Raw genomic sequence first — 24483 nt, forward strand, 5'->3', positions numbered from 1 at the left:
TAAATGAAAAATGACTAACTTACTAATGGTACTTCAATTTCTTAAAAAGATAATTAAGAGAGCTGGAGAGGCGAATCAGTGGTTAAGAGCACTTGTTCTTTTGTAAAACCCAAGTTAGATTCCAGCACTACCATGACTGCTCATAGCTGTCCCTCACTCCAGTTCCAAGGGATCTCTTTTGATCTCCACTGGCACCAGCCATACACAGATATACATGCAAGTGAAACACTCAGCTGTAAAATAAATAAGTATGAAGAAAAGGCATGATGTTGAATGCCTTTAATCTTAGCATTCAGGAGGGAGAGACAGGAGGATCAGGAATTCAAAGCAAGGCTCACATACAAAGCAAATTTGAGCCCAATCTTGACTACCTGAGTCCTATTTTTAAAAACACAGAACATTACTCAGGCAGTGGTGGCACACACCCAGAACTCAGGAGGCAAAACCAGAGAAAACCCTGTCTCATAAAACCAACCAAAGAAACAGAAACCCAACCAAAATGCTTTAAAAAACAAACAAGCAAACAAACTTGCTGTTTTGGACAAGCCCTTGTCTGCACAAATTCAGCACAACTAATGAGATGGGACCAGGGACTGCAAACTTCACTGCTACCAGGGACTGTTATCCTTAGAGTTTGGCCACTTTCGTTTCAGTATGATGTGCTTTTGTGTGTGTGTCTCACCATGAAACCCTGGCTATCTTGGAACCTATGTAGACGAGACTGGTCTTGAACTCAGAGACTTGCCTCTATCAGCCTCCCAATTGCTAGGATTAAAGAAGGCATTGGTAACTTCATTAAGCATGGGGTCTTCAGGAATGCACCTGATAGCAACAGTCATCAAGAATTTCTGGCTCACACCTTGCAGTTCTTTCCTAAGTAGTAAAATGCTGGCAGTCGGTCCTCTTCCAGGAAACGATGATGTGATGATTTCCAAGCACATATCTGATTCTGTGTGGAGCTCAGCTACTGAGTTTCCTGGGCCAGTGAGCGGTAACTGGGATGAAGGCATCCTTGTTTATTGTGTGTATGTGCATTTTATGCTACCACATGAGTGGAGGTCAGAGTACAGTTTATGATAATTGGTTTCTCCTTTAATCCTGTGGGTCCCTGTGGTGGAACTCAGGTTCTCAGGTTTTGGTGGCAGGTGTCTTTACCCTCCAAACCATCTCACTGGTCAAAACCCTGGACTTTTACAAAGTTCTTTATTGATTTTTGAGTCTCTTCATAGCTGTGGCTGTCATGAAAGTACTATGCAGAACTGCCTGCCGCTGCCTCCTGAGTGCTGAGATAAAAGGTGTGCAGTAGCACGCCCGGCTCTTGGTTTCCCCTACAGTACCATTTCTCACTTGAGTCTTACTAAACATTTGAAATAGAACTTGCTTTGATCTGGTAGTGTTGCAAGTTTTATTATCAAATATGTAATACAGTGATTTGTATCATTGGAATTAGAGTATCATTTATTAGAACACTAACTTAGGTTTTTAGAGTAAACACTAACTTTAGGTTTTTAGCCTCAAAATTGAAATTGGTGTCTGGAGAGTGAAAATTGTTGTGTATAAGAAAAAGAACTTGGGCTGGGAGGTGAGTCTGTATGAGGAAGAAAGCCTGAATAGTTTACCCAAAACCTGTCTCACCTCACTGGTATGGTGAGTTTAGTTAAAGAGCTGCTGGGGCAAACCTGTGCAAGGACCCATGGAGCACCATCCTGGAAAAATCTCTGACAGGTCCCACTCTACTGGGTAAGTCATTCATATGGCAGTCAGTGTCTATCCCAAACTTTATTATTCTTGAGGCCATTCTTCCAAGTTGGAATATGTGGTGGGTTTTCGGTCAGGGTGAACGGGGCATTATAAGATACTTCGTTGGGCTGAAGTGGTGTTGCAATGCTTTTGCAGGTGGATCTCATGCCGACCTGGTCAATAGAGCTAGTTTAGGAAGCATAGAGTACATACATAAAGAAACCCTGTCTTGAAAGTCTTTGTTAGTTTGTTATTTCTTTATTCTAGAGAATTATACATGGTTAAATATGTTATGAGATAGAATAAAGACTTTATATAGATACTTAAAATAAATTTAAGACTTAAAAACTTCTGCCATGGTTAAGGTCTTGATGCTTTAAGAATATTGATTCACTCTGTTTCAAGAAAATTGAAGCCGGAAGTGGTGGTGCATGCCTTCAATCCTAGCACTGAGTATGCAGAGGCAGGGGGGTTGCTTGAGTTAGAGGTTAGCCTGATGTGTACATCGTAACAGAAAATCAAAGAGTTGAAAGGGGAGCATGAGCTCAGATAATAGTATCTGACCTCACAGCTTCCTCATGTTCTCACGGAGTCTGTCAGTGCCCATTTGTAAGGTGCGTTCTCTCTCTGGCTTTATAACTGTTTGGGTGACTGCTCAGCTTCTCTGAAACTCCAGTTCCCAGTGGTTTTGCTTATTTAATCTCTGGCTTAAATTTTCTTTATATTGATTTGCTCTCCAATTTGCTGGCTGGTGTGATTTGCTCATGACAGCTGATTGCTCGTTTGTCTCTCATCTGCTTAGCATTGATCTAGTGGCCTTGCTCCAGAAGCCTGTCCCTCCCACTCAAGCCTCAGAAGCCAACTCCTTTGAAACATCCCAGCAGCAGGGCTTTGGCCAAGCACTCGTCTTCACAAATTCTCAACACAGTAATCAGACGGCGCCAGGGACTGGCAGCTCCACTTCTGCCAACGCCTATTCTCCTCACAGCTTGGTAACTCACTTTTATTTCAAATTGGGGTCTTCAGGAATGCACCTGATAGCAACAGTCATCGAGAATTATGGCTCACACCTTGCAGTTCTTTCCTAAGTAGTAAAATGCTGGCAGTCGGTCCTCTTCCAGGAAACGATGATGTGATGATTTCCAAGCACATATCTGATGATTCTGTGTGGAGCTCAGCTACTGAGTTTCCTGGGCCAGTGAGTGGTAACTGGGATAAAGACATCCTTATTAATGTTTTGTTTTGTTTTACTTTTCTTTCATTCCTTTCTATTTATTGCGGAGGTGCTTGCAGGTATGCCCATGTGCACAAGTGACACACTGTAGGGAGGTTTTCACTCTCATTGTGTGGCCATTTGGCAGCCCAAGTGATCTATTTTCCCCTAGATTTTGTTTCAAAGGCTGTTTCTGTGTTTTTGATATGCTTAAAATGCAGATGTCTTAGTTCTGTCTAGGTGTTCCTACTGTGCAATTTTCTTCTACTCCCTAAAATACACTCCCCTTTCTTAAATTTCCAGGTAATATGACAGAAAATACATTTTCTAACCACCATTAGAGACACAGTGACTATGACTTCCCATCAGAAAGAATTCTGGGATTGGTAGTGCAGCCTGCGTAGGAATGTTGCCACAAAAGGACAGCTGAAGTCTGTTGGAATGCAGAGGAGTCATCGTGCGCTTTCCTGCCTTTCCCTTTGCTGTTGATAGGGAGGGCATTTTGACTGCTAGAGTCTATTTGGTCACTGAGGTCACAGATGGAGCTTTACCATCAAGTTTGTTTTATGCTGTGATCAATACCTCAAGACACTGTAGTGAGAGCTATTTAGCATTATATTAGAGCCATGGCTCTAAACATTGCTCCTATTTATAACCAAATTGCCAAAATTAAGTAAATAACAGTTTAATAATAATAGTAAAATAGATTACCATAAGACAGAATGAGTCAGAATCTGTGGTGTTACGATACCGACTCTGTGTGCATGTATTATATACCTGTGCATGTTCATATATGCCTTTTTGTGTCTTACTGGTTTAGTGAAGTAGATGGAATAGAGACTGTACTGAATGTCACAGAGACCAAAGCAGTGGCTGCAGAGAGAGAAAAAGATTATTTGGTACTAGTAGCTAGTGGGTGGATGGTGGATTCTGTGTCCGTGAAAACAGTAGAGCTTGGGAAAACTTGAGCCAGAGGTGCTTGAGTGTAACCTTAATGACAAAATAACATTTGCACAAATGCACTAAGAGGCAGGAGCTGTGATTGTGGGCCTCACAGTGGAGAGCCCTGACTTTCTAACTGTGCTATTCCTAACCTTAGAATATTGATAATAGCCAGTCATGATGGTGTACTCCTTTAACCCCAGCACTTTGGAGGCCAAGCCAGGCAGATCTCATGAGTTGGAGTTCAGATCTACAGAGTGAGTTCCACAGTAGTAGCCAGGGCTACACAGAGAAATCCTGTCGTGTCCTCCGCCCCCCCCCCCCCAAGAATATTGCTAATAAAAATTACTGTTTACTCTGCTTCTGTAAGACACACTCTCTCTCTAAAGGAGTGGGGCATTTTGTTTTGTTTTTCTTCTGGAGAATGATTGGTGTTCTTAGTCGTGACCCACCTGAGCGCAGTACTGTCAGGGCATTTACTCAACTTTCTGCATATTTCAGTGTCTGGTATTAGGATGTGAGCTTTTGGCATTCACTTCTTCACACTGCAGGGAACACTCAGAACTGACCTCTGTTACTGTCAGCAGAGAGAATTTACTCTCTGAAGGTTATAAAAGTGTTTTTATCTATCAGGCATATTTTTGACATTTAGTTGTTTCTTAAAAGTTTATTTTGGGGTTGGAGAAAAGGCCCAGCAGATAAAAGCAGTAACTGCTCTTGAAGAAGACCCAAGTTTGGTTCCCAGCCCCATGAATTAAAAATAATAAATCAGTACTAATAAATAAAATAATTTTAAATTTATTTCAAGATTATAGTAAATGTTTTGTTTTCTTACTCTCACATCAGGAGGAATGCTCCTTTATTTAGCTATAGTTAAATTATGGTCACATTTTCATGTACTGTTTTCTAAAGCAAGGTTTGCTTGTTCAGATGATCCAAGGTGCGATGTTCTTATTTCTGCAGACCACTGTGTTTGCTCAGGGCTTGCCCTCTTTCCATGTCTTTGCAGTCGTCTGTCCTGGGCTCGGGGTTTGGAGAGCTAGCCCCATCAAAGATGGTGAACATCACCAACTCCCAGCTTCTGGAGAAGCTGAAAGCACCAAGTATGAGCCCATTCACTACCACTTCCGGTGCACAGCAGAACAGCACAAGTCCCCCCGCCTCCACTGCTTCATGGGACCTCAAGCCCTCAGCATCACAGTCGGTCCTTAATCATTTTGGTAAGTGCATGTTCTGTACTGAGTTAATCAGCAGAGCGTGTTGTGTATGAACAGTATGGAGGGACGTGTTCAGAGTCTCTTAGAATACATACTGCTTGGAAAATTAAGTTAGTTGTCTCAATGTACAGTGCCTACATTTATTTATTGTACAATTTACAGGAATAGATTCTTAGCTAGAAGAGAACACAAATGTTCTTTGGTGCTTTATGCCTGGAATTCCATCATTTATGAGGTGGAGGGAGGAGGATCACCAAAAACTTGAGACCAAGCTAGCACAGTCTAGTATAGAGTAGGAACCTGTCACAAAAGCCACTTTGGGCCAGTTTGATCGCCAACTTGGGAGGCAAACTGGTCTCTATCAGTTTGAGTCCAGCTGGTCTGAGTTCCAGGACTAAATAATGAGAGCCTGTCAAAAATACAACAAAATAACAACAGGGAAAACCAAGCAGTTGGAACTAGAGAGGTGAATTAGCGAGTCCTGGTTGATCTTTCAGAGGACCTAGGTTGGAATCCCACCATCCAAGTGGCCTTGCTCACACCCATCTTTGCTCCCGTTTTAGGTAATCCAGTGCCCTTTTCTAGCCCTCGTGGACACACACATGATAAAGATATAGCTCAACCATATAATAGCAGTATGAGAAAAGTGACTATATGCTGAGTTCAGTGCACTAAAGATGAAGGGGGATGCTCTCTGCATATTAAAATGGAACAGCCTCTGAAAATGAAATGAAGATACATAATTACGCTTGTTTGATTTTGATAGTCAAGAACCCAGGTACAAAGCTCCTTCTCTAGAGCAAGAGTGAGAACAGCAAGTGGAAAAGGTTGTTTTCACACATGTACTTTACAGTTTTGTGATATCACACATAATATATAGTAATCAAAATAGTTTCTTAAAGGTATGTACCAAATTGGCTAGGGAGATGGCTCAGTTTGCAAAGTACCCTCTGTGTTAAGGAGAACGTCTGTGTTTGACTTGTTGATACCCACATCAAAGCTGGGTGTAGTGGCGTACATTCGTAATCCTAGCATTGAGGAAGCAAACAGATTAATCCCTGAAGCTCTCTGTCTAGCTTCTGGTGAGTTCAAAATAAAGTACAGAGCCACTCTGGAAAACATTTCGTGGTGACCTCTGGCTACACACAGAATATAACAAAACTGATGAAATACCAAGCATGTAAATCCGTTAGCTAACGCACAGGCGTCTCTGCTTTGTGTCTTCTGCATGAGGAATGAGAACAAACCCTGTCCAGTCACCAGCAGTCTGCTTGTCCTTCGCCTCCTGTGCCCTACCCTCCACTTTTCAGCTGGGCGACTCGGATCACCTGGTAGCTGTAGTGGCATAGTGTCCGAGACATGTTGCAGAATTACCCATTGCTGCTTATTTTCTCTTTCTGCCTCTCTTAGATTTCAAATCTCAGCCTGAGCCATCCCCAGTTCTTAGCCAGTTGAGCCAGCGACAGCAACACCAGACTCCGGCAGTCAGTGTTCCCCCTCCTGGTTTGGAGTCCTTTCCTTCCCAGGCTAAACACCGAGAGTCAACACCTGGAGATGGTCCTTCTACTACTGTCAACAGACTCTTGCAGCTTCCCAACATGGCTGTTGAAAACATTGTATCTGCCCACCAACCACAGCCCAAACACATCAAACTCCCTAAGCGTCGGATACCTCCAGCTAAGGTAGGCATTCCATCCCAAAGGATCTATTTCACAATAGCTTAGGTATTGGAAAACTGAGTATTAGACATTGGGATACAGTGTCGTCAATCATAACTCATCATTGCTGGGAGGATTTGGGCCATTTTTCAGGCACTGGGCTAATTATTCATTCTGGAAAACAGAGCCTCTTACCTTAGTTCATGTAAAGACCCGAGGGTGTAATTGAAAGCACTTTTTGTTTATGGTATCTCATGGTTGGGAGGTGTGGGTACCTGACCAGATGATGTTTTCACCACTGCCTACGTCTCTGAAAATAGCTGCGTGTCCTCAGCTACCAACTACCATGACTCCCAACAACTCTGAAACCATCCCCTGCAACCCAATAAGTTGTTTGCTTGGTTTCCCTCACTGTTTAAAAGATTCTGTTTGTTTGTTTCTTTCTTTCTTTCTTTTTTTTTTTTTTTTTTTTTTTTTTGGTTTTTCGAGACAGGGTTTCTCTGTGGTTTTGGAGCCTCTCCTGGAACTAGCTCTTGTAGACCAGGCTGGTCTCGAACTCACAGAGATCCGCCTGCCTCTGCCTCCCGAGTGCTGGGATTAAAGGCGTGCGCCACCACCGCCCGGCTCTCTTTCTTTCTTTCTTTCTCTCACCATTTTTGCCAGTGCAGCTCACTGAAGCCATTTTCTTTAATCTGTTGTAAGCCTTGAGTCCTGGAGCTCCCATCCTCCCATCCTGACAGAGCATTGCTTTTGTAGGTTCCTGCTTCCGCAGTGGAAATGCCTGGTTCTACGGATGTCACGGGATTGAACGTACAATTTGGGGCCCTGGAATTTGGGTCAGAACCATCTCTCTCTGAGTTTGGACCAGCAGCTTCAGGCAGTGAAAATAGTTGTCAGAGTCCTATCAGCTTGTACCCAACGTCTTTAAGGTACAGACCTCCCATTTTAGTCGTAACTGAACATAGTCCTTTCTTTGCAAAGTCGAACAAAACAGAGTCTAAGAAATTGGTGAAGACAACTTAGTAATGCTGTTGTACAGCGCTCAGCATGTTTAGCTTCTCAGACTCTGCTTTAGCGGGTACTCATTTCTCTCACTCCTTCCCTCTCTTTGACAAAGCCATGTCAGAACTCGTCTGATCTAGAGGTGTCCTGTAACTAGAATCATGTAAAATGTGGCTTTCGTGTCTCCTAGCTTTTACTTAACAGTTTTCAAAGGTCGTCCATACTGCATGTGTGTGAACATGTATTGCCTAGTGTTTTACTGAGCAGGTGTGGTACATTCATGTTTGGTAGACATTTAGGTTCTTTTCTCCTTTTGCTTGTGGTGTGACTGCTGTGTTACCAGTGTCTTAGTAGCAGAATGCTGGGTCATTGAATGCACCTGGAGCCCTTGGACTTGCATGGCGGCAGCACTTAGCACTCCCTGCAGTCCAGCAGGGACCTGACTTTTCTAGCTCTCCAACACGTCATTTTGCTTAAGTGAAATATTTTGCAAATAGATTTGATATTTTTCTTAGTTGGGTTTTCCATATCTAGAGGGAAAGCCTGATAAATTAAAGACTAGTGCAGTCCTGTAGTGAATGCCACTACAGATACAGTGTGATATGGAGCCAGTGTGTCTAACACCGTGTACTCTTTTCAGTGACCCTTTGAATGCCTCTTTACCAATGACCAGTGCTGTACAAAACTCCACCTACACAACTTCAGTCATTACCTCCTCCAGTCTGAGCAGCTCGTCCCTGAGCTCCGCTAGCCCAGTAACTACGTCTTCCTCTTACGACCAAAATTCTGTGCATACACGGATTGCATACCAAAGCTCTGCGAGCCCACCAGACCCAGCTCCAGGCTCTGTGGCTGTAAGTGATTCATCTGGGTTTCTTTTCTTAGGATATCCTCCATGCAAGTTAGTGTGCAGTTTAGCAAATCATGCTCTAAAAATTATTTATTTATTAGCCAGGCAGTGGTGGCCCGTGCCTTTTATCTCTGCATTCAGGAAGCAGAGGCAGATGTATCTTTGAATTCAAGGTCGGCCTGATCTACAGAGTGAGTAGGATAGCCAGCACTAAACAGAGACGCTGTGTCTCAAAAAATGGGAGGAAAACAATTGTGGGGCGGGGGGTGGGAGACAGAGAGAGGTGAAAGTCAAGAGAACAACTTGCGGGAGTTGTTCTCTCTTTATCTTGTGTCCCGAAGAGCTAACCCAACTAAGGGCATCAGGCTGGGCAGCTAGTGCCTTTGCTCACAGAGCCATCTTGCTTGCCTGTTGTAGTTGTTTAGGTAAAAGAACTTTCCTTGTATCAAAATAATAATAGTGCTTTCCAGACTGGCTTTTGGCAAGGCCTGCAGTACCAGATGTGAACTGTTTACTGTGGAACAGTCATCAAATCCAACCAAAAAAGCATCTATTACTCCCCATAACAGACATACCATTACTAACCAGTTGAATTCTTCTTGCCTGGTTGGTATGTGAATTATTGCATACAAGGTTCACTGCCAAGTAAGACATGATGATGATAACATGTGGAGCCATGCAGTAGGATTTTTAGAATCCAGCACTAATGAGATCCATCAACAGTTAAGAAAATTGCTTGTATTGTTTTGTGGACCTTCCTGGCCAAGAACTACAGGATAGTGTATCTAGCCTCCATCACTGGCATTTTTGTTTCCTGATCTATTGCTTCTTAAGAATAGCTTGATCCACGAATACCAGACATATCCATTCAGATAATCTCAAGGACTATTTTGTTAAGAGTTCGAGAGAAGAGCAACAGGGCAGATAAAGTCTAAACCATGGCAGTGGCTGGTAGACAGAGAAGAACGAGGGGTGAGGGTGGGAAGCAGCTGTAAACAAGAATTTCTAGTGAAGTGGTATGAAGCCTAGTGTGTTGAGCTGGGTGTGGTGCATTTCCTAGACTGTGAGCCACCATGTGAGTGCGGCTGGGCATCCAATACAGACCCTCTGGAAGATCAGCCAGCGCAGCCCCCTTTCTGTAGTGCTCTCTCTCCAGGCCTAGTTGGACATTTTTCAGCAGAAAGAGCACATCAGCTTCTTTTTCCTGTAGTTGCTCCTTTCTGGAGATGGTATCTGAACCTTGTGGCCTTTGCTGCAGAGTGCACGTCCTGTGGCTTCCTCTGCAGCCTGTGGAGGCAGGTGTCAGTTCTGTCACAATGCCTTACTTAGGTGTGTTTAAACAAGTTGACTTAGGTTCTACAATTTGTGGATAATATAATAACCATAACCCACTCTGTACTAACCATCTTCAGAAAAGCTGTGGCTTAGGTCACATCTCATCTATTCTTAGAAATATTTCTTGCCGGGTGGTGGTACACATGTCTAATCCCCGCATTTGGGAGGCAGAGGCAGGCAGGTCTCGGTGAGTTTGAGGTGCCTCATCTACAGAGCTGGTTCCAGGACAGGCTCCAAAGCTATACAGAAAAACCCTGTCTCAAAAGACAAGAAAAAAGAAAAAGAAAGAGAAGAAATATTTCTCAAGGTGTGATGCTTTTTATTACTTCTTTTAAAAAGGGGGTTTGGGTTTTTTTTTTTTTAAACAAAATTTTAGAGACTTTTTTGCATTACAGAATTTTCATGAGATGGAAAGCGTCAGGAATTAGTTATGATGGGATCCGGCTTCTGGTTCAGGCCAACAGCTGTAGTTGTTTCAGTGGTGCTTTTAGCCTCCTGTGCCCTCATTTCTTTCCAAAAGTTTGAATCTGGTTTTCAAAATGCCCACTTCTTTTGATATTGTATCTCCTTTTTTATTTTATTTTCCTTTTATATTAAAAAAAAAAAGTGAGAGATGGGCTGGAGACGCTGCGTAGTGTTGAGCCCTTCCTACTCTTGCACCCACTTCAGGTGTATCATACCCACCTGTTACTCTGAGACCGTCTTCCAGCTGCTTATGTTACCCGAGTGACATACACACATACACGTAAATAAAGATAAAGTAAAATCTTTGAAAAAACAACTGCTCTTTTGTTAACCTGTACGTATGGTTGTCGTGGTCTCATCGAGTCACGGGTGGTTGTCTGGACATGTGCATGTGTTAACTCTCTCTGTTCTTTGTAGAACGGACATGGTGGTAGCCGAAGTCAGCACACAGTGGACAGTAAGTGTTATGTTCTCATTATCACTTGTGGAAACCAAACAGTGAAATTTTGGGTAACATGATTTGGAAAACACCAATTGATCAATGGTTAATTCACTAAAATCAGTACTTGACCTTTTTTCTAGAAACCACTGTTGGTTTGTTTTTGAGATGGTCTCACTCGTAGCTCTGGCTAACCTGGAGTTTGCTATTCCTACATTCTGCCCTCGAACTTGTAAGAGCTCTGCTTACCTCTGACCCCTGTGTGCAGGATTAAAGATGTATACTACCACACCACATCCCAAAACTACTTTTATGGAGAGGGTGTTTTATTCACCGTGTCTGCCAGAGTGACCTCAGGCTTCACAGTTAATGAATGTAAAGGGTCTAGGAATCCTAGTGAGCCTGTAAGATGCTCCATTCTCAGCCTGTTCTCGCTCTCTCTTCCTGCCCCTTTTTCAAGAAAACATTTCTCTGAGCCTTCTACAAAGTCATCCTTGGTTGTGGAGGTGACCTTTGGCCTCTTAGTCTGGGGTTAGATGCTTCATGGCTGTCTTAATCTTCTGAAACAGATGCTAAGAGATCCAGGAATCACCTCAAACTCACCCCTCAACCCTGACATTTTATTTTCCCAGTCATTAAACTAGAATTGGCACGTTCCTCTCAATTGCCCAAAACACAAGGTATTTCACTCCAAACTGTTAATCCTTTTTGGATTTTCAAGACAGGCTTTCTCTTCGTTCCAGGCTGTCCTTGAACCTCCTCTGTAGATCCACCTGTCTCTGCCACCCGAGTGCTGGAATTAAAGGTGTGCACCACCACTGCAAAACAAACAACAAAACCACACCCCGTTATCGATTCTATTCTAAATTTAGGAATTAATCAGCATTAACCTTATAATTTTTCCTGCATTTTTATCAGATCTATTCAGAGACTAAAATGGCTTCAACTAGACCAAACTGTGGAAATGAAAGCCTACTCCTTTACCAGGACAGGGTTGAACTGTGGCTGTCCAACCCACTCTCATACTCCTTAACCTAATGATTAAATCCTAACAGTTTCAGTATTCATTGACATTAATTACGTCCCTCTCACAAATATGAATTAAAATATTATACTATGTATCCTGTACAGTCCTTCACTAATAGAATTTTTACCCAAATGAATCATTGTAACTTAGCAACATCAATAGCTGTGATGGCCTTACTCAGTTTTCTTACATACGTCTAATTTATGTCACCACACTCACTGTCTGTCTGTTGGTCAGAAGAGTGCCTGCTTAGTCTGCATGTGGCTCTGAGTGTGATCTCCAGGACATACCCTACCAGGTGTGCTGGCAGGAGCCTATAATGGGAGCCCTAGGAAGGCATGAGAATCAAAACTACATGGGTGTGGTCGTTGGTATACAGTGTAAATCCAGCATACAAGAGGTGGCAGAAGGATCAGGAGTTCAAAGTCATCCTTGGGTGCTTAGAAGTTCATAGTTGGCTATCTCAGAAAGAAGCCAGGTTGCCCAAGCTGCAGGCCAACCTTCCACCTGCCTGCTATGAACTCTCCCTTCTTGTTAGAGTGGAGTGCTTCTTCCCAGGGCGTTCTGCAAGAGAGAAAAGACGATGATGTGTTTCCAAGCACATATCTGACTTATTATATGTGTGGATGACAATCAAGCTGAGTCTTTTCTAAAGGTCATCAGTTCTGTCCATCTCATCCCTGAAACATAAAACCTTGTGTCTGTGAGACACACAGAGGAAGTTCCCACTGTGGATTTGCAAGTAGACGTTGGTGTGAGTTCTTCCTGCACATTTCCCCTTGCAGCCTGTACCTTCACTGGTTTCATGTGGGTGGAGGTGCTCTGGGGAGTTCTTGCTCTTCTCCCTTGGGCCATGCTTTCTGTGGGAAGTTTGTCCATTGCACACACACATCCATGTTGGTCCATCTTTTCTTCTCTGGGTGCATGTCAGGTTTCTGAAAATGGGAGAAATATGTCCCCATCAAGACAGCTTAGGATTGGGTGTCCTTTTCTGTTCTCTGTCCACACCTGTCACACCTGTGTGAAGCAGTAGAGCTGTCTGGTGACATGCCTAGGTGATATGCTAAGAAATGTAGCATGTTGTATATCATATCTAAATGTGACCAGATATCAACTGTGTCTCCAGTACTAAGGGTTGCTTCTGCGGCTAAAGATACGTTTCTTGCAGGTACTTCATCCATTTTAGAGCCAAAAGCGACAGACCCTGCAGCCCTCCCATCTGTGGGCTCCTTACCCAGCACCACCTCCTGCACTGTACTTCTGCCCTCATCCCAACACACTGCCACTTTGCCCGCCTTGTCCCAGTCTGGGGACCTGTCCAGCAGCCCTCTTTCTCAACTTACCAGGTACGTGGGTGACAGAAAAGAAAGGGGATGGAGACTTATGGGGTTCCTATCAAGCTGATGCCATTAACAAAGCTTATTTGTCACCTCTGGTGGAGTGTTGTAAAATACTGGCTTAGACTTTGACCTGTCGTGGCCCAGCATCACCTGATATGAAAACCCTAACTGCTTCTGGTGTCTCTGTCCGAGGTCTCCTGAGAAGCGGTAGAACCACATGCAGATACTTAATGACTTGCTTGTCCCGAGTTCTTGACCCATGCCACTTTAATACGGAATAAGAATGACATGTATCTGATTTAAATTTGTCCTGATTCCAGAGATAAATTATTGGAATAGGATACAGGAAAAGAAATTAGCTTGTTACCATATCTTCTGGGTAGAGTTATTTGATCCATTTAGTTGAGAGCAAACGTGAGTTGTTTCAACTCTGTATCTGACTGGAATTTAAGCTGGACTTTTAGGTGTGGGCAACACATAGAACCTCTCTTGACTCAGTCTTACGAACTCTCCAGGTAAACAATCCTGGTTTTACTCTTTTTATAGCCAAAATAGGTTATAATTTATTGAAGCCATGTAAGTCACTTTTGACCAGTAGGAGTACTTGCCACAGAAGTCTAAGGGCATGAAGTCTGATTCCCAGCCAGGCAATCTCAGGGATAGGATTGCCCTTGATTATAGCTAAACCAGGTAGGTCTTGCTTCTGTGAAAAAAAAAAAAACGTGTTGTTTGGACCTGTGCTTTATTTTATTTTCTAGTTCCCTCTCCAGCCACCAGAACAGCTTGTCTTCTGCACACGCAGCACGTCCCACAAGCACACCACACACTGTAAGTGTGTACCCCTCCTGCACAGTATACCAAGACCTCCCGTGTGTAGTGGGAAAATTGGTTCATTTTGGTCTGAGATAACCCAGAGTCTCATGGTTCACCATCTCAGTTTCTTATTCCTGTCTGCAAGTCTCTCACTGTCTGCCTAAAGGATGTAAACTAAATTGCACTGCATTGTTGGTGCCATTTGGGACTTTGCTAGTGGTAGTGATTAGATGTCCGGTTTGACCGACCTTCATACCATCTTTGCTTGCTTAGAGACAGATAGTTTGAGGAAAGATGTTTTAGAAGGTCACGAAATCCAGGCCAGGAGCATTTCAGAGTGGAGGTTTCTGCGAAGGAATACCTGTGAGTGTTTCTGACATTTATGTATGTGCACCTTTTGTGTGCCTGCTACCACAGAGATTAGAGATGATTGTGAGGCACCAGGTGTGTGCTAGGGACCAAATCTAGGTCCTCTGCGAGAGTAGCCAGTGCTTTTAACCACTGAACGATCTCTATAGCTCCCTTCTTTTTATTTATGTGTGCATCTGTTGGTGTTGTCTGTGTGTGGCTGCGGGTGTGTAAACATAGAGCTGGAAAAGGGTATTGAACCCCCCTAAAGTTGGTGTGACAGTAGGCTGTGAGCCTTCTGATATGATATGGGTGCTTGGAACAGAACTGTACATGCTGACCTTGAGCCATCTCTCCAGCACCTTAAAATAAAGTGACATCTCTTCTCTGTCTCCAAAATCATTGTGGATTGATTGTCTTTTGGGTGCTCCCCATCCTTGGAGTGCTGCCCTTTCCATGAGACTATACGTAACCCCTATTTGCTGTTTTGTAACACTGGGGTAGGAGCAGAGACTCCTGTCTTCTAGAAGAGCTGCATGTTCTCTTAGCCACTGGGGTTAACAGTCTCAGACTGGTCTGGAACTCACTTTGTGGACCACGCTGGACCAGCCTCCAGACCAGTTTAATAGTCTTTGTGTTCAGTCCTGCTGACTGAATCTGGCTACATTGACCCTGAGACAGAGTGATTCTCCCTCAATTTATAGTCGCCAAGTACTGTCATTGCCCACTGCCTATTGGGTCATAGATCTGTTTGGACTCCTGCCTGTCCCAACTCCTCCTTTCTTGCTATCAAATCACACATCTTGACTTTTGTCTCGACAGCATGCCAGTGTGGAGAGCACCCCATCCTCAGCCACCTTCTCCACAGCTGCAACCTCTGCCCCAAGTGCCCCATCGACGGGAGTTGTCCTGCCTGGAACTACTGTGAGCGTGCCCAGCAACAGTACCAGGGCTACAGCCTTGGTGACCTCAGGTATGTCCCTTACGTACCCCTCCACCAGTGAACTTCCAGGCCTCATGTTGAAGGGGGTAGGAAATCTGTTGTTTGATTTTTCCTCTTTTTAGGCAAAGCACCCCCAAACCTGCCTCAAGGGGTGCCTCCTCTGCTACACAATCAGTACCTCGTGGGCCCTGGAGGACTGCTCCCTGCTTACCCGGTGAGCACATAGTGGAACTCTGGTTGGCTTAGGGGCTGGTTCCTTGCAGGACACGATAAATGGGCTACCTGAGGCAGCTCATCTCTCCCTGTCTCTGTCCACCCAATACCTGATGTGTCTTCCTCCTAGACTTTATGTAGATGAGATCTTTTCCTATAGTACCTGACCCTGGTCCCATTCTTTTTTTTTTTTTTTTGGTTTTTCGAGACAGGGTTTCTCTGTGGCTTTGGAGCCTGTCCTGGAACTAGCTCTGTAGACCAGGCTGGTCTCGAGCTCACAGAGATCCGCCTGCCTCTGCCTCCCGAGTGCTGGGATTAAAGGCGTGCGCCACCACCGCCCGGCTCCCGGTCCCATTCTTGAGTGTATCTGTTTTGGTACCTGAGGTGGCTTTGGTGTGGTCCCTGATCTGCTAATTCTCCTGCAGATCTACGGATATGATGAGCTCCAAATGCTGCAGTCCCGGCTGCCAATGGTGAGTACGAAATGACGTAGTGGACCTGGATAGCTCAGAGTCTCAGGGCTCTCCTCCTTTCCTCGCTTGACTCCTCAGCTATGGGATTCCTCCACACCACCTTTGAGAAGCTGTGTGTGGTCCTACGTTTGGTTTGACCATTTCTTTTGAGGAGTGGTCATCCTGGGGAATCTGAGAGACTTTAGACCAAGAACACATGTAAGCCGTGCCCTGTACCAAATCTAGTCCTGTTTTCCTACTCTTACTTCTTTTTCGTTTCCTTTAAGAAAACAAAGAACATCTGAACGTGGAAGTTTGTTCCTGTAATCCCAGAGAGACTGACTAAGTTTGAGTTCAAGACCAACATAGGCTGTGTGTTGAGATCCTGTCTCAGAACAAGCAAGCAAATATATAATTCGTGATCTGAGAGTTGCCCTTGGGTTTTAGTGTTGTCTTCCTCAGAGGCAGCATTGCTTTTCTCCCTGTGTGGAATGGGGGCAGGATTGGCTCACTTTATCGGTGTCACCTGGCTTTATCCTGCTGGCCCTGGTGCTGGTGCACTTCCAACCAGGGCTGTCTGTTCTGACTCTGAGTCTAGAGATAAAATAATGCGCCTTGTGGGAAGTCACAGTGGTAAGCTAAGGCAGTCAGTGGCGGGCATAGAATGTGGTCTTCCGTGTTCCTCAGAGGAAGAGACTTCTACCCAAGCGTGGGGCTGTCTGCTCCTTCTCCGCTACCCCCAACTTCCCATGTTGTGTAGTGTACCAGATGTGTACCTGGTGCCCATAGGGTAAAAGAGGGCTTCAGATCCCTGGAACTGGTTACAGTTGTGAACAGCTAAGTGGGTTGCTGGAAGAGCAGCCAATTCTCTTAACCTTGGAGCCCTCTCTCTAGCCCTTCCTTTTTCTTTTAAAAGGTTGTATCTTAGAGGACATCTCCAGTGCACCCATAGGGCAAACAGCTTTAAGTTTTCCCTTGGATCATATTTTCACCTTCCTTTGGATTTCTCTTCTGGGCACCCTCCCCACCAGTCTTCATTTGGGCTTCTGCAAGCTGTTTGCTGTTTCCTGGGCCTCTTTGGGATTCTATCTGAGAAGTCCATGATTTCCCTGGGGTTTACTAGACTAGAGCCCAGAGGATTTGAGTGCCATTCCCAGCTGAGGGAGGAATACACAGCCCAGAACCCTGGCTGATAAGGGCCACGGCAGGACTTCTTCACCCAAGAGCACAACCTTCTTAGCCTTTGCAGCTGCCGCTCTCAAGCTTGCTCTGCAGTGTCGTTGTTGCTGGTGCAAATGAATTGGGAGAGACTGGGATAGGCGGGGCCTAGACACAGGGTCCTGTACCCACCTAGCACTGCTCCGTCCCTTGTAAGCCTCCCAGGCTTTGCCTCTTCTGCCTTGTCGGTGGCTCTTCATTTAGAGTCACTCACTCAGCTAAGGCCAGTAAAATTGGTTTGCTCTGTAGCGTTTACCAAATCTCCACGTGGTGAGAAAACAGGTGTTGAAGCAGGGACTTGGAGCTGTTTGCACCAAGGTTCCTGTCATAGGCACTCGGAGAGGCATCACCAGAGTGCCTGTGTTCTGTCAGCCGGATCTGCTCTGAGGGTGGGGTGAGGCCATCTGCTCAGTGAGTCTCCTTGGTTTTTTTCTAGGATTACTATGGAATTCCTTTTGCAGCACCCACACCCCTTGCCAGCCGAGATGGAAGTTTAGCTAATAATCCATACTCAGGTTAGTTGGCTCCGTGAGCAAGAGAGGGAGGCGATGGGCTGGCTCGTAGCCATAGGAGACCAGAAGGGCTGAGGTGCTTGAGCTGTCAGTCAGACCTAACAGCTTAGCCTGCTGTTCTTCTAGGTGACGTCACAAAGTTTGGCCGAGGAGACTCTGCATCTCCTGCACCTCCAACACCAGCTCAGGCACAGCAGAGTCAATCTCAGACCCACCACACGGCACAGCAGCCCTTTTTGAATCCTGCTCTGCCACCTGGGTACAGCTATACCGGCCTCCCCTACTACACAGGCGTGCCCAGTGCCTTCCAGTATGGACCCACTATGTTTGTGAGTATTTTCAGATCGTCCCGGGGCTGTGGGTCCTCGAGGCATCTGTCAGCAGTGAGCGAGTGTGGCCACGAGCCCCAATGCCTTACAGTTTGGCCTTGAGGATTACTGCTCAGGTCAGATTCTGTTTCCCGGCTGCTTTTATCCATCATGGATTGCTCTTAGGAAAAGGCTGGTTCTCTTGGCTGTGATTTAGTTTTGCCGGAGGCTCAGAGATCTGCCTGATCTCTTTGCCTTATTCTTACACTCCACCCTCACCTGCCTGTCCTGTCCCACCAGGTCCCACCGACCTCAGCAAAGCAGCACGGTGTGACCCTCAGCACTCCCCCTACCCCTTTTCAGCAGGCCAGTGGCTATGGGCAGCACACTTACAGCACAGGTAAGGGCATAACTCCGTACTGAGGGGCACAGGGTTGGACAGATTTGCTTAGCCCACACATGCCTTTTGTACCCTGCCATGCTAGGTTATGATGATTTGACCCAGGGGACAGCGGCAGGAGACTACACCAAGAGTGGCTATGGTGGATCATCACAGGCACCAAACAAGTCAGCTGGATCTGGGCCTGGCAAAGGTAGTGTCACTTCCTCTCCAGGGCTAGGGCCTGCAATACTTGTCTCCTCTCTGAGGCAGGCAGGAGCACTTAACTGTCTTTCCTCCTAGGAGTATCAGTATCTTCAGGCACCACTGGTCTACCGGATATGACTGGTTCTGTCTACAACAAGACACAGGTGAGGGCCTACAAAGACGAGCAGGTAGATGAGAGAACAGTTTAACCTGAGCTTCTCATTGTCATCTCTGTCCCATAGAACTTTGACAAGCAGGGATTTCACGCAGGGACACCCCCACCTTTCAGCCTGCCCTCTGCCTTGGGCTCTGCCGGGCCGCTGGCCCCTGGAGCAGCAGCTGGTTATGCACCCGCACCGTTCCTGCATGTCATGCCGGCCCACCAGCAGCCCCACTCCCAGCTGCTGCACCACCACCTAGCACAGGATACCCCGGTGAGCGCAGTAATGGAGGCAGCCTCCCTACCATGGGCCTGGGGTTCGGTGCCCGCCTTTATAGCCTTTTCTCCTCTTCCTCCTCAGAGTGGCTCTGGTCAGCGCAGCCAGCCCAGCTCCCTGCAGCCCAAGTCTCAAGCCTCCAAACCCACCTATGGCAGCTCTCCATACTGGACAAACTAGACCCTGAAAAAAACGAGGGTGGGCTCTTGGGCAGGAGAGAACACATGGAGCACATTTCTGGGAGCACGGTGCCCTTTCCTAGAATTCTTGAGACCTAAATGTGTCAGCTGAGCCTCTATGGGAAGCCTGCCTCCCAGACCCACTGTTGTATGTGATGTATTTATGTATGTGTTTGTAAATGTGATATAAGCCCGGAGGAGTTGGGGTGTGTGCTCTCCCCATGTGGACACCCTCACTGTAGCCAAGCAAGCCCCACCCCTTCTTCCTTCTGGCCTCCCACGTGGCTCCCGGCTCAGTGGGCTATTTGAAGGACTGCTGGTTTGGGGACTGGGGTCAGGTACCAATGAAGAATCACGACTTTTCTTTATCTCGCTCGCTGTGAACCATTGTTTCTACCCTCTGTAATTCATACTGTTTTTGAGAAACTGATTTTTGTCATGGTCCCCATTCCAACAGATCTTAATCTGGGAATAGCAGAGATGACCCCTGTCCAGCAAAAACCCATCTGCCTGTCACAGCAAGGCCTTCTGGTTTGGCCCTACCCTAGGGGCTTGCCTTTGACCAACCATTTAAAACAGAATCTGAACTGGGTCTCAAGATGTTCAGCCAGTCAGCTCCCATGAAAATAAATCAGTCCGCTTCCATCTCAGTGAAAGCCCGTACCAAACAAAGGCTGCTCCATACCAGTTGTCCTAAACCAGGCGGGCAACTGTTTCAGGGTTTTCTCTCATCCAAACTCCACCTAATAAAGTTCTGAGAGCAAGCTGGTTCTCTGTGTACTGTGACTAAGGATGGTTTGGGAGTCACTGGACCTCACAAGGACAGCCACTTGAATTGTCTTTTGACCTTTCTCTGTAGGCCTAGGCGGTGCTCAGAAAAGCTAATATGCCTTTTCTGGCCATCTGTATAATGGTCCGGAGAGCAGAAGTGCCAGGGTAGTGACTGGTAACCTGAAAGGAAGCCAATTATTACTATTATTATTCCAGGCCCATAACTGCCTGTGCCTGCCCCTTGCTTCCGCTGACAGTGGGATAGGTCTACCTACGGAGTCAGGTTGGGATGGCATTATCTCAAGTGTCAGCTCCAACTCCACAGCACTGTTTCAGACTAGGCTACGTAAGAGGAGCACACTTCATTCAAAATGCTCTGAGGACAGGTTTTGGGGGAAAGGGAGCAAAGGGTGTAATCCCAGAGCCAGGCAGAGTTGGGGATTAGCGAGTTTGAAGTGAGCCATTATCTACTTAGATGAGACTATTTGAAGTTTGGAGGATTTGGGGTTCACAATGGCAGACATCTGCTTTAGTCAGGAGCAGTAGTCAGCCATCAGACCCCTGTAGCTGTTGACTCATGATTCTGGCCAACTGAGAGATTCTACCCCCTGTGTAGTCTCCTGCAGCAATCTTTGTTCCTCTGCCCCATGAATGAGGGGACTAAAGGAGGTTATTGACTAAAGGTGGTCTCTAAAAAGTCCCTGGAGCCCAAGTGAGACCTGGCTATTGTCCAGGTGGGGGTGGGGAGGGATGACCCATGGGGAAGTAGCAATACAGGTATATTTTATTTCACATTTTTTATTAGGAGACAGATGGGCAGAAAAAAACAAACCATTAAGGAGAAGTCAACACAAAATGCATCGGGTAAACTTGTAAGTTAAACTGAAAAAAAAAAAACCATCAATTTTAGCTAACGAAACTACTAAAATTGGTTGTGTCCGCTGGTTTAATTGAAAATTGCATCTGAATCTTTTTAGTTGCAAATGTAAACCTTGTGCATCAGGGTGATTTTTCAAGAGAGCTATACATTTCCCTTCCAGTGGACAAGATGGAACCCAGCAAATAATGGCCAGGAGAGGGGGAAGAAGGGCCTACAAAAGTAGAGCGTGGCTGATAGGATTCTGGAATAGTAAAAGAGAAGCAACAACAGAATCATGTCACTATATACTTTCTCCACTCAGCCCCAGTGCGGCCTTGATTAGACTAAAAAGCTGTTCTTTTCACATCAAATGCAAACCTAGCCTTAACAGTACTGTCAACAGAAGCTGAGAGGCCCACCTCCACTTGCCTCTCTGGCTCCATAGAGGCCAACAGGGAGCCTCCCATGATGCCAAGGTTTACCATGCCTGGGAGTGAGATGCTTTAGCTTCAGTGGGCTGGGTGTAAGGGGAAAGAAGAACAGCACTACGTATGGATCCAGGGTTGCAGGCTATCCGGGAGTATTGAGAGGAATTTTAAGTCTTTACTATTGAAACATTTCTGGACTAAACATTCTCATTGAAGAACAGACCCAACTTTAGAGGTCAAAGAACTGGGAAATAGCATTCAGTTCAAAGAGTGAATGAAAACCCTGAGATCAGAAAGGAAGGGGCGCCTACCGACAGTGGAGGATCCATCCTCCCCAGTTCCTATCTGAGCTGGTACACAAGGATTGTAGCATCCTATCCTTCTGAAAACTAGTTTTATATTATAGCAGTTTGCTGAAACAGGAACAAAAATTTTACTTCAAATCTGAAGTCCCTGGATGGTGAAGGCTAAAGGAGTTCACTCTTGATTGAAGCAAGACGTGATTGAGATCTGGGAAACAGCTGCAGCAACTGCAGCCCTGCCCAAACTGAGCCTAGGGAAGCTCCAGGAACAATTCCTGCTTGCACTCTGGCCCAAAGTGCCGTCCAGATCAAGGTCACACACGTGTCACTATCAGGAGGAGCAGCTCGATGAAAACCAAAATCTTAGCACATGCACCTAGGATTAATACTGAATAATTAAAAATGGTTAATTAAAAAATAACCCTCATTTGAGTATCTGAGATGTTTCCTCCCCCAACAGCGGCTTTTGAACTTCCCCCTCAGCAGCATCAATCAAGACTGGTACAATTTTCAATTCTGTTTTCATAACTAAAACTTCACACACACTGCCTTTCACGTCCCCCCCACTCACCCCACTCAGAAAAAAAGATACCCTATCTTTAAAATAAATAGCAACCAAGTGCTCAGTTCTATGTAAAGTATGAATATTTATTTCAGGCTTTAGATCCCAATCAATTCCAAAAAAACAAAATCTGATTTCTCTCAGAGTAGCTGTAGCCTCCATGTTGGGGTGATGTCATAGAGGCAGAAGCAGCACACTTCATCAGGATTAGCAAGAGTAAGTCCCTGATGCCCACTGCATCCCAGCCTTAGGAAGGGAAAGAAACAAAATTCACCACCACGGGCTGAACAAATGCACACGCACTAATGGAAAGGAGCAGCTAAACCTTGCTTGGCAAATTGGCTTTTTTTTTTTTTTAAAGTTTGTTTTGTGGGTTTTGTGGTTTTTTTTTTTTTGGTTTTGTGTTTTTTTTTTTCCCCCATTTTCTTTTGCTACCCAATATATGCAGCACTTGTGGACTCCCAGTGCGTTCCCAGCTTTAAACACATAATGTCTTAAACAGACTAATTCTTCAAGAATCTAAAAACAGACAAACGTGTTTTGCTGTGAACATTCTGCAGAGATGAAGTGAGGTGGGAGTTTGAAGGGTGGTGGCTTTTTTTTTTTTCCTTTAAAAAGAATCAATACAGTGATGGAAGGGTAAAGAATGCAAGAATTCAGACATTCTGTGGAGGGTACTTTCTCTCCAGTAAAGGTCCATAAAAAGGAGCAAACTGAGATCCGCGGGGAGTCAGCAGGAGCTGTGTGTTTCCCCACCCCATGAGTAAGTTTTTGCTGAGGGGCCGCCATAGATCCCCACTTGCTCCCCTCCCTTTGGCCTGAGACGTCAGGGCAGTACAGGGGCACTGAAGGAACATGTCACGACTCCTCGTTCCCAGAATCATCATCATCATAACAGTCGGCGTCCTCTTCCTCCTCGTCTTCATCATCAATGTCGTCGTCATACAAGTCGTCATACAGCAGATCTGAGCTGTTGTCATTGGAAGGCACTTTAGTTTTGATGCAGTATTCTGCCAGGGTTGTGGGGACCTTCACTCCATCCTTTTCTGCTTCAGCCTTAGTGGCCGAGACCTGTTTCCTGAACAGAGAATGACACAATGGTTTGTGCGAGTCTGCTTTTGTTTGAGAGGATGTCACTAACATACACTGGCCTTCAACTCTAATCCCCTTGCCCTTAAGTCTCCTTATGTGGGGATTATGCCCAAAACCCATCTTACTTGGTTTAAGCTTCTGTTTTTAAGAAACTTGTAACTGACCATAATCAATAAATATTCTCATCACTCACTTTGAATACTCCAGATAGGACAGGTACCCTGCAGCACACTAAGGCAGGTGCCATCATAGAGGCTCCTTGTTTAACATTTTAGCCTTGTTTGAGACAAAAATCTCTTCACTGTAATCCTGTTTTTGCCTCCCATCTCCTGCTGAGGGCTCAGGGATTACAGATGCTACTACTGGCTTTTTGTTGTTGTTGTTTGTTTGTTTTTCGAGACAGGGTTTCTCTGTGGCTTTGGAGTCTGTCCTGGAACTAGCTCTGTAGACCAGGCTGGTCCGAACTCACAGAGATCCGCCTGCCTCTGCCTCCCGAGTGCTGGGATTAAAGGTGTGCGCCACCATTGCCCGGCTACTACTGGCTTTTTATGTGCGTTCTGAATTTAGAGTCAGCCTTGTTTGTGTGTGTGTGTATGGGGGGAAGGGTGTTGGGAATCAAACCCAGGGCATGTATCAAGCAATCCAGCCAGCTCTTAGCTAGAGCCCAGCATATCTGCGGTGCCTTTAATGCACAAAGCTGATTCCTCAGTTTCCTCCCCTTGGCTGCTAGGTCCCCATGTCACTGAGTCTCGTTGGTCTGGAGTGCTCTTCACAGTCTCCCATCACCCAGTGGTGGCGTGTCAAGATGGAGGACTGGAAAAACTGAAAACATAAGAACACTGCTTCCCTGAAGCTTTAGTTTGTCCCAGGCTTTGCACATATTCCTGTAGCTGCTATAGGTCTTTACCACTTACACTACTTGTGTTCTGTCTGCATACCAGAAAAGGGAACCAGATTTCAATAGAAATGGTTGTGAGCCACCGTGGTGGTTGCTGGGAATTGAACTCAGGTCATCTGGAAGAACAGTCAGTGCTCTTAACCTCTGAGCCATCTCTCCAGCCCCTTGATTCTTGACATAAATAATTCACCTCAGTGGCTGACTATGAAAAACAAGCAGGGCACAGTGATGTACACTGTAACCCAGTACTCAGAGGCATCTCTGATCTCTGCGTTCAAGGCTAGCCTGCTTTAAAATACATCCGTCCCATCCCGTGTGTCTCCCGGGCCTGCTT

At 45.5% G+C, this 24483-nt stretch overlaps 2 protein-coding genes and 3 non-coding genes across 7 annotated transcripts in view; 4 read left to right on the forward strand and 1 right to left on the reverse strand.

Annotated features, from left to right (window-relative positions):
* Positions 1 to 19997, forward strand: part of Ubap2 (ubiquitin associated protein 2) — a 72020-nt gene extending 52023 nt beyond the window's left edge. For all 3 annotated transcript variants that reach the window (XM_041667323.1, XM_041667324.1, XM_041667325.1), the window contains 18 exons: positions 2543 to 2732; positions 4905 to 5115; positions 6523 to 6794; positions 7527 to 7699; positions 8413 to 8626; positions 10840 to 10879; positions 13057 to 13234; positions 13987 to 14056; positions 15212 to 15362; positions 15455 to 15546; positions 15971 to 16018; positions 17652 to 17730; positions 17854 to 18056; positions 18336 to 18435; positions 18521 to 18628; positions 18718 to 18785; positions 18864 to 19055; positions 19143 to 19997. In XM_041667323.1, coding sequence (XP_041523257.1) covers positions 2543 to 2732; positions 4905 to 5115; positions 6523 to 6794; positions 7527 to 7699; positions 8413 to 8626; positions 10840 to 10879; positions 13057 to 13234; positions 13987 to 14056; positions 15212 to 15362; positions 15455 to 15546; positions 15971 to 16018; positions 17652 to 17730; positions 17854 to 18056; positions 18336 to 18435; positions 18521 to 18628; positions 18718 to 18785; positions 18864 to 19055; positions 19143 to 19238 — 2485 coding nt within the window. In that variant the 3' untranslated portion in view covers positions 19239 to 19997. The remainder of the gene's footprint in view (positions 1 to 2542; positions 2733 to 4904; positions 5116 to 6522; positions 6795 to 7526; positions 7700 to 8412; positions 8627 to 10839; positions 10880 to 13056; positions 13235 to 13986; positions 14057 to 15211; positions 15363 to 15454; positions 15547 to 15970; positions 16019 to 17651; positions 17731 to 17853; positions 18057 to 18335; positions 18436 to 18520; positions 18629 to 18717; positions 18786 to 18863; positions 19056 to 19142) is intronic.
* LOC121458590 lies at positions 905 to 982 on the forward strand. Its single transcript, XR_005975867.1, has one exon. It is a non-coding gene; the product is annotated as a small nucleolar RNA SNORD121A (small nucleolar RNA).
* On the forward strand, positions 2856 to 2936 carry LOC121458589. Its single transcript, XR_005975866.1, has one exon. It is a non-coding gene; the product is annotated as a small nucleolar RNA SNORD121A (small nucleolar RNA).
* LOC121458591 lies at positions 12460 to 12541 on the forward strand. The gene has a single exon (XR_005975868.1). It is a non-coding gene; the product is annotated as a small nucleolar RNA SNORD121A (small nucleolar RNA).
* Positions 19998 to 22224: 2227 nt separating the features above from the next.
* Ube2r2 (ubiquitin conjugating enzyme E2 R2) overlaps positions 22225 to 24483 on the reverse strand; it is a 74438-nt gene continuing 72179 nt past the window's right edge. The window contains exon 5 of the mRNA XM_041667527.1: positions 22225 to 23237. Coding sequence (XP_041523461.1) covers positions 23018 to 23237 — 220 coding nt within the window. The 3' untranslated portion in view covers positions 22225 to 23017. The remainder of the gene's footprint in view (positions 23238 to 24483) is intronic.

The sequence above is a fragment of the Microtus oregoni genome, unplaced genomic scaffold, assembly GCF_018167655.1.
Source record: "Microtus oregoni isolate MIOR12 unplaced genomic scaffold, Mior012 000017F_ref0000208, whole genome shotgun sequence".
Lineage (NCBI taxonomy): Eukaryota > Metazoa > Chordata > Mammalia > Rodentia > Cricetidae > Microtus > Microtus oregoni.